General features: G+C 53.2%; 1 protein-coding gene across 1 annotated transcript; it reads left to right on the top strand.

Moving 5' to 3' along the window:
- The first annotated feature begins 3,587 nt into the window (after positions 1–3,587).
- LOC116150895 (melanoma-associated antigen 8-like) lies at positions 3,588–6,304 on the top strand. Its single transcript, XM_064482898.1, has 2 exons — positions 3,588–3,640; positions 5,236–6,304. The coding sequence occupies exons 1-2, from the start codon at positions 3,588–3,590 to the stop codon at positions 6,302–6,304; spliced, it is 1,122 nt and encodes a 373-aa protein (XP_064338968.1).
- Positions 6,305–8,204: the final 1,900 nt, after the last annotated feature.

The raw sequence follows: 8,204 nt of genomic DNA, 5'->3' as shown, positions 1-8,204 counted from the left end.
GTTTTGTTTTTCCTTCTCCTATCTGTTTATCTTTTTTTTTCTTATACCTGCTTCATTACATTGGTCTAGACTTCCATGTCTTCTATGCCTCGAAAGAATTTGCTTAAGAATGTACACCCTGGGCTTTTGTAAGTCTTAGAAGGAAGTCATTCAGGCTTTTACTATTAAGTATGAGGTTAGCTGTAGGATTCGTTGTTTGTGTGTTTGTTTTGGTATTTGAATCAAGGCGTGAAAGCTGTATAAACATCCAGGCCAAAGTCACTCACACAGAAAAAGACCCAAATCAAATGAAAAACATAGTCAACATAGCAGTGAAATAAACAGACAGTCTGTCTTAGTCTGTTTGGGCTGCTGTGACAAATTATCATAGACTGCAGACCTTATAAAAGATAGGAATTTCTTTCTCACCGTCCTCGGGCTGGAAGTCCAAGTTCAGGGTGCCAGCATGGTTGGGTGAGGTCCCTCTTCAGGGTAATACACTTTTCCTGGTATCTCCCGTGACAGAAAGGGTGAGGGACCTCTCTGAGTCCCTTTGATAAGGCACTAATCCCTTTCAGGAGGGTTCTTCCTTTGTGAAATTAATACTTCTCAAAGCTCAAAGGTCACACATCCTAGTACGATCACATCAGGCGTTAGAATTTTAGCATATGAATTCAGAGGGACATAAGACAGACCAGAGCACAGGCTGTGTTCAAGACGTAAACATTGAACATTATAAAAATACTTCCATGTGTAAATCCCTGTGTTAACAAATCCGCAGAGAAAAAAAGTTTTGATCAGGTCAACGGAGACAGAAAAGCCTTTGAAAGATATTCAGCACAAGTTCATGGTAGGAACTTTAGCAAGGTAAGATTGGAAGGTAAATTTCCTTTCCTACAGTTGGCAGCAAGCATACAGAAATGTGAAATGTTAGAAGCATTCTTGTCATGAACAGGTCCTAAAAAGATGTGATCACCTCCGATTTCTGAAGCTGCCCTGAAACGGAAAGCCAGAGCTATGGATATCAAAATAAATAAGAAATACATATATTGAAAAGAAAGAATGAATGTTCCTCGTCACAACATGATGACGTATCTAAGCAGATTCAAAGGAATGGGCCCATGGAAGAGTCAAATGAATATGAGGTTTCAGAGGAATAGTGGATGGAAGATCACCACAGCAAAACCAAGAGCCTTGCCATACAAAAGCAATGACTATTTAGAACATGTAACAGAAAAATACCTCAATTTATAACTGCAATAAAAGTTAAATGTTACCTAAAAAGAAGCCTAACAAATATGTATACAAGGTCTTGACGGAGGCGTTATACAAGTTTCCTGGTAGATTCAGGCTGAAGAGCTCCCCAAAAGAGCAGTATGCCATATCCACTGATGGGGAATAAACTATTGTGACCGTATCAATTCCCCTTTTTCTTTTCTTTCTCTTTCTCTCTTTCTTTTCTTTTTTCTGTCTTTTTCCCCCCACAGATTTAGTGCTATAAGTTTATCTGCCAAGATGACAGTCAATCTTGAGATTTTGTCTTCCGTTTCCAAAATCAACCCCGGAAAAAATTACACGGGAGAATGAAATTAAGTGTGTGTGTGTGTGTGTGTGTGTGTGTCTGTGTGTGTCTGTGTGTGTGTGTGTGTGTGTGTGTCTGTGTGTGTTGGATAAAAGCAGATGGCAGGATGGGTAAGAGGAAAAGTTTAAACTTCTACCCTTGTTTCACTGTGAAAATTGGGAGAGAGCTCAGCATCTCTGGCCACAGAGGCCAGAAGCCATGGGGAAATATCAGGGCAGTGTGAAGGATGGGATGATTAAGGGCAGCGGAATTTGTGCTAATAACCACCTGAAATCACCTTAGTGGATGAGGCCTGTCCTTTTCAAAATTGACCATTTAAATAGCAGAGGAAGTCTGGACAAGAAACAAGAGTATGGAGCATCGGAGTGAATCAGGCAGCCTAAGAGTGGCTATGCTTTCCGGAAACTTGGTGAGATGTAAAATGTATTTCTGACTCTGAATGAGGCTTCAGAGAATGAAAATCAGTGCTCTGAACTATGAAATGTTAGATAACCTCGAAAGAGCAGGACGTCCCCAAGTCCGGCTGCTCAGCCGCTGCCTTTTAGAGGGAAACGTTTCCGCAGTCTGGCTGGCTGGTGCTTCTTCTCTGACCCTCCGCGGCGGTCAGGGGCGCTGCAGCTCCCCACCCAGCATGGAGTCTAGGACTCAGAGTCATTTTCTGCAAGGGGTGCATCTGAGACACAAGCTCAGAGCTGACAGGGAGGGAGCCGGCCCAACCAGCATTTCATCAAGGACCCAGGAGCCAAGTTAGGAACTTCAGGAGCGAGTAATGGGGAGGGGCATCTTCCCCAGGGGGTCCGAGGAATCCAGCCTGGACCTGATTTCAGCCCTGGGAGACCCCGAGGCATGGCGTCTGGATGTGATGTGCCCTGACTTCTGCCTGGGAGGTCTGAGAAAGGTACGGGCCTGGGTCTGGGAGGAGGCTCCAGACTGGCACAGAGGAAGCCCAGCCCTACAGGGAGTCAAGGTAGGGGCCTGAGGGAGGACGAAGGCCCCACAGGATCCGTCTCCGCCCTAGGGGATCCTGGCCAGGCTTCTCGGGGGACTAGGAGGAGGAGGGCCTGGTTCTCAGGGAAGGCAATTCAAGTGGGCAGAGGGAGGGCCCAGGGCCTGATAGGACCCAAGGTGAGCATGCAGATGGAGAAATGAGGGCGTGGGGTGGGGTGACCCAGAGAAACCTGCCCTGCTGAAAGCCCTAGGAGGCACATGGCAGCGAGCCCTGACTTCCGCATCCGGGTCTCAGAGGGAGGGGGGACTTAATTTAGAGAGGGGGACCTCAAGGGGGCAGAGCGGAGACTCGCAAGTCCTGCCAGGAGTCAAGGTGAGCACTCTGAGGGAGGACTGCGGTGACCCTGGACCCCAGAACAGAGTCTGTCCTGGGAGGCCATAGGGTGGAATGACCACAGGCACATTTCCTGACGTCCGGGCTCTCAGAGGCACTGGGGACCTGGTATGAGGGGCGGGGCCTCAGGTGGGCAGAGGAGAGACTACAAGCCACCGGAGTCAAAGTGAGGACCCCGAGGGAGGACGGAGAGGACCCAGAACCCCCGAAAAGAGGCCATCCCACAGAAAGGAGCCCCTGCTCTCAGCCATCCAGAGTCCCGAGGGCAGGACAGGCCCACGTGGTGTGTCCTGACTGCGGCACCCTGGTCTCAGAGAGACCGGGGACTTAGTGTAAGTTCGGGGAGGGGGGGGCTCAGAGAGGGAGAATCCCAGTTTCCGCCTGGCGTCAAGGTGAGGACCCAGAGGGAGGACTGCGGTGACCCTGGACCCCAGAACAGAGTCGGTCCCGGGAGGTCGTAGAGCGGGATCACCTCGGGCAGCGTTTCCTCACATCCGGGTCCGCGTCTCAGAGCGAGCGGGGACCTGGTATGAGGGGCGGGGCCTCGGGTGCGCTGAGGGCAGAAACCCAGTTCCTGGCGGGAGTCACAATGAGGAACCTCAGGGAGGACTGCCGAGACCCTGGACACCGGAAGAGAGGGGACCCCACGATTTCTACCTCGGCAGGCCCCGGGTGGACGAGCACATGGCAGCGTGCCGGGACTTCCGCATCCGGGCCTCGGAGGGACTGGGGCGCTGGTATGGGGGGCGAAGCCTCAGGTCGGGAATGCGGAGCTGAGGGCCTGTCAGGACAGTAAGCAAGGACTGTGAGGGAGGACTGCGGGACCCTGGACCCCAGAACAGAGTCGGTCCTGGAAGGTCATAGGGCGGGATCACCTTTGGCAGCATTTCTTGACATCCAGGCTTCAGAGAAACTGGACCAGATTTCAGGGGCGGGGCCTCAGGTGAGCTGAGGGGGGAATCCCAGTTCCTGCCGAGAGTCAAGGTGAGGACGCGGAGGGAGGACTCAGGGGACCCTGGACCCCAGAAAAGAGTCAGTCCTGGGAGGTCATAGGGCAGGATGACCACAGGTGACATTTCCTGACATCCCAGTCTCTTAGAGAGTAGGGTCCTGGTATGAGGGGCGGGGCCTGCAGTGGGCAGAGGGGAGACTACATGCCGCCTGACTCAAATTGAGGTCCCTGAGGGAAGAGGGAGGGGACCCAAGACCCCAGAAAAGAGGCCATTCCACATAAATGTGCCCCTGCTGTCAGCCGTCTTGAGGGCCCAGGGCGGGATGAGCCCAATCGGAGTGTCCTGACTTCCGCAACTCGGTCAGAGAGACTCGGGACATAGTGTAAGGGGGGGTGGGGGAGGTCCTAGGTCTGTGGAAAAGAGAATCTGAGGTGCCAGTGGGAGTGAAGGAGACGACCGCGAGGGAGCACTGAGGGACCCTGGACCCCAGAACAGAGTCAGTCCTGGGAGGCCATAGGGCGGGATGACCTCAGGCAGCAGTTCCTGAAATGCGGGTCACAGAGGGACTGGCGTCCTGGTATGACGGGCGGGGCCTCAGGTGGGCTGAGAGGGGAATCCCAGGTCCTGCCAGGAGTCAAGGTGAGGACCCGAGGGAGGAGTAAGGGGACCCGAGACCCCAGAACAGAGGGGATGCAACTGATCCTGCCCCTGCTGTCAGCCCTGGGAGGCCCCCAGGCAGGATGAGCACACGTGGTGTGTCCTGACTTCCGCATCCAGGTCTCAGAGAGACCTCGGACTGATTATAAGGAGGGCCCCTCAGGTGGTTGGAGAGCCGAATCCCAGGTCCCGCTTGGAGTCACGGTGAGGACCCTGAGCTAGCGCGGAGAGGACCTCCCGTGCTAGAAGAGTGGGAACCTGCCAGAGCCCAGGCCTCCTGCCAGCACGCGGGTCCAGGGCTGTACCACAGTGTAGACCCGAGGTCTCCCCTCCTTTCTCTTCCAGGGGCTCCAGACACCGGGAGGTGAAGGCCTAGGTCTGAGACACGTGTCCTCGGGTCACAGAGCACAGGAGGCCGGCAGTGCCGGTTGAGGTGTGGGCCCTGAGTGTGTACCCGGGGGCTCCCGGAACAGAGGGGACCCTACAAGGCCAACATCCACTCCACACACCCCCTGTCGCCCCCAGAACCTCAGGCTGTGCCGGCTGCACCCTGAGGAGTTGCCTCACTTCCCCCGTCAGGTTCACAGGCAACCGTCCACCAGGAGGAGAGCCCCTGTAAGGCCGAGGGCATCCCTGAAGAGGAGACCAGTAAGTCGCCTTTGTCAGAGCCCCTCAGGGTGGGTTTCTCAGCCCGAGCCAGTGGCATTCCCTTTCTTCCCCAGGCCTGTGGGTCCCCATCTGTCATCCCTGCCTCCACTCCTGTCGGCGCGGACACCAGTCGTCATGCCTGGGGTTCAGATGAGTGACCTCCACCAGACTGAAGCTGACTTTCAGGACCCAAGAGAGGCTGAGGATGTGGTGGTTGCGCAGGAGATTGGGGCTGAGGAGGTGGCGGATGCATCCCCCATGTCTCCCTCATCCTCTTCCTCCTCCTCCCCCTCCCCCTCCTCCTCCGTCCTGTTCCTGGACACCCTGGAGGAGGTAGATGATTCTGGGACACCCAGTGCCCCGCAGAGCCCTCGGTGTGTCTGCTTCTTCCCCGCTGCTGACGACGACGCCCCTCCATGGAGCCAGTCGGAAGATGACACCTCCAGCAGCCAAGATGAGGAGAGGCCCAGCACCAGCCAGGACCCCGCAGATGCCGAGTCCTCACACCCAGACCCACTCCATTTGAAGGTGGCTGATCTGGTGAGCTTCCTGCTCCTCAAGTACCGCTCAAAGGAGCCGACCACAAAGGAAGACATGCTGAATGCGGTCCTCAGAGATGACCAGGACCACTTCCCTGTGATCTTGAGTCAAGCCTCTGAGTGTCTGCAGCTGGTCTTTGGGGTGGATGTGAAGGAGGTGGACCCCAGGGAGCACTTGTATGTCCTGGTCCCCACCCTGGGCCTCACCTGTGACGGGATGCTGGGCGATGGGCAGAGCATGCCCAAGAACGGCCTCCTGGTGATGCTCCTGGGTGTGATCCTCCTGGAGGGAGAGTGCGCCACTGAGGAGAAGATGTGGGAAGCACTGAGTGTCATGGGGGTGTATCCCGGGAGGGAGCACTGCATCTACGGGGAGCCCAGGGAGCTCGTCACCAACGTGTGGGTGCGGGAGGAGTACGTGGAGTACCTGCAGGTGCCCAACAGCGATCCCCCTCGCTACGAGCTCCTGTGGGGGCCCCGGGCCCACGCGGAGACCAGCAAGCTGCAAGTCCTGGAGCATTTGCTCAGGGTCAATACAAGGAATCTCAGTTCCTTCCTGTCCCTGTCTGAAGAGGTGTTGAGTGATGAGGAAGAGTGGCCCTGAGCCAGACTTGCAGCCGGTCTCCGTCCAGGTCCCTGGCCGGCAGCTTCTCCTGTCGGGCCGGAAGTGAGTCCATCCTTCACTGTGTGTTTGGAGAGCGAGCAGGCAGCCTCCTAAGGGGTGACAGCCTGGGCCAGTTGGGGGGACACGGTGTACAGCATCTCTGGGCTCCTCCCATCCCTTATGATGACATGGAAATTGATCTTTGTTTCCTGTAGAAATTTTTCAGTGGTGTTCCTTGTATCAGAAGATTTAATAAGCTTCACTATCTAACTTTGTCAATGACATTAATCACAATGTCTGTATCCTTATCCAGTTCAAACACAAGAGTTTTGCTGTTTTGTAAAACAAGTTGTAAATCTCCCATCTTATTGTGTCATCCTGAACAAGATAACATGGAATTAGAATTTGGGGGAGCAATGAGAAGAAAATGTAAGAATAAATTTGATGGGGTTAAGCATTCCCCATCAATTTCTAGCTTCTTATCCCATTGTGTCTGTCATTCTGTAAAACTAAGATATCCATGTTGAGTTGGATTTGCATGGGCTATTGAAGAACGTGGAGAAAATCAATCTGAATCAGTAGGATCCCTGCTCCCCATCTTATTTATTCCACAGACATTCACTGAGCCTCTGCTCTCTGGTGGACCCTGTGTTAGTAGTGGGGACACTAGGAAAAGCAGGACGCCCCACACCTACAATGATAGTCTCGGAGCCGCAGTCACATCAGGAAGATGGTGAGATGTCCCTTAAGTCCCATAGAGCAAGTAAAAATGGGGTGAGGCGGTGGGAGTCTGGGAATGAGCACTCAAGTATAGGTGCCAGGAGCCTGGGCAGTTGGGGGCCTTGGGAAGCTGGGGGTCCTTCTGTGGGAGGTGTTGGTAAAGTAGCTGGGTGGTGGCGGCGTGGCGGCGGCTAGAATCAAAGAGTATGTGTTAAGGCTGAGAGGACAATCGGACATGAGGCACTGAGAGGATCCTTCTGGATCCTGAAGAAAGCAAAGAGAGCGCTCCTCTTGGGGAAAGAAGGAAGTCATTCTCGGGTCCTGTCACATTGCACTCGAATGCACTTACGAGCTAGGTGTTTTATAATCCATCATCTCCCAAGGGTTTCCTTAGGACCAGAGTGAAACTTCCCTGAAGTGAGGCCCAGAACCCACTGGGCAGGAAGTCTTCTTCCCGGTCTCAGAAAGCCAGGATCGATTCCACTGAGCTGAGAAAATCTTTGTTACCTTGAGTGCCATTTAGCCAATTTTAAGCAAGATCTAGATTTTTGTGGGGATGAAATGAGTGAAAATAATGGTTTGGATGGAAGAGAAGCTGCAAAACAGGGAAGGAGCTGGTTTTTAACTGAAATTCTGGAGCTTTGAGCTCGTTACTCCCAGCCGGGGAAGACCTCAGCTCACACACAGCCAAATTGTATAATGTATCCTCCAGGAGGGAAATATGTAGAGTGGCCATTCGGCTGAATTTCCTTTCTGTTTCCTACTGAGTTAGAAGTTCTCAGAGATGTCATGGGAGCAAAATCATTTCCAGAGAGGGAGTGGTAGGGTCTGGGGTGAAAATAATACTAGAAATATGTACCAGCCACTAAAGATCCAATACACACCAGGCATTGAGCCAGGTGTTTTACTACATGGCCTCCATTCCAACAGCGTCACAAAGTGCAGGTTGTGAAACCCATGTTACAGATGTACAACCCTACGTGGTGCTTGGTACTGGTCCCACGATTGTAGAGCCTTTTAGTAAAGATCAGGCTGCTCTGAATGTGTCCACGCTGCCCTGTTCCCCTCTTTCTAGCTGAGACCAAACTTCCGTGACTTCATTCATTTCTATTCTCACGACTTCATGATGTGCTAAAGGAACAAACGGCAGGACTCTATTTCCAAAATACAAAAGCAGGCT

This window comes from Camelus dromedarius, chromosome X (genome assembly GCF_036321535.1).
Source record: "Camelus dromedarius isolate mCamDro1 chromosome X, mCamDro1.pat, whole genome shotgun sequence".
NCBI classification, from domain to species: Eukaryota; Metazoa; Chordata; class Mammalia; order Artiodactyla; family Camelidae; genus Camelus; species Camelus dromedarius.
This window is presented reverse-complemented; position numbering and strand designations above follow the sequence as displayed.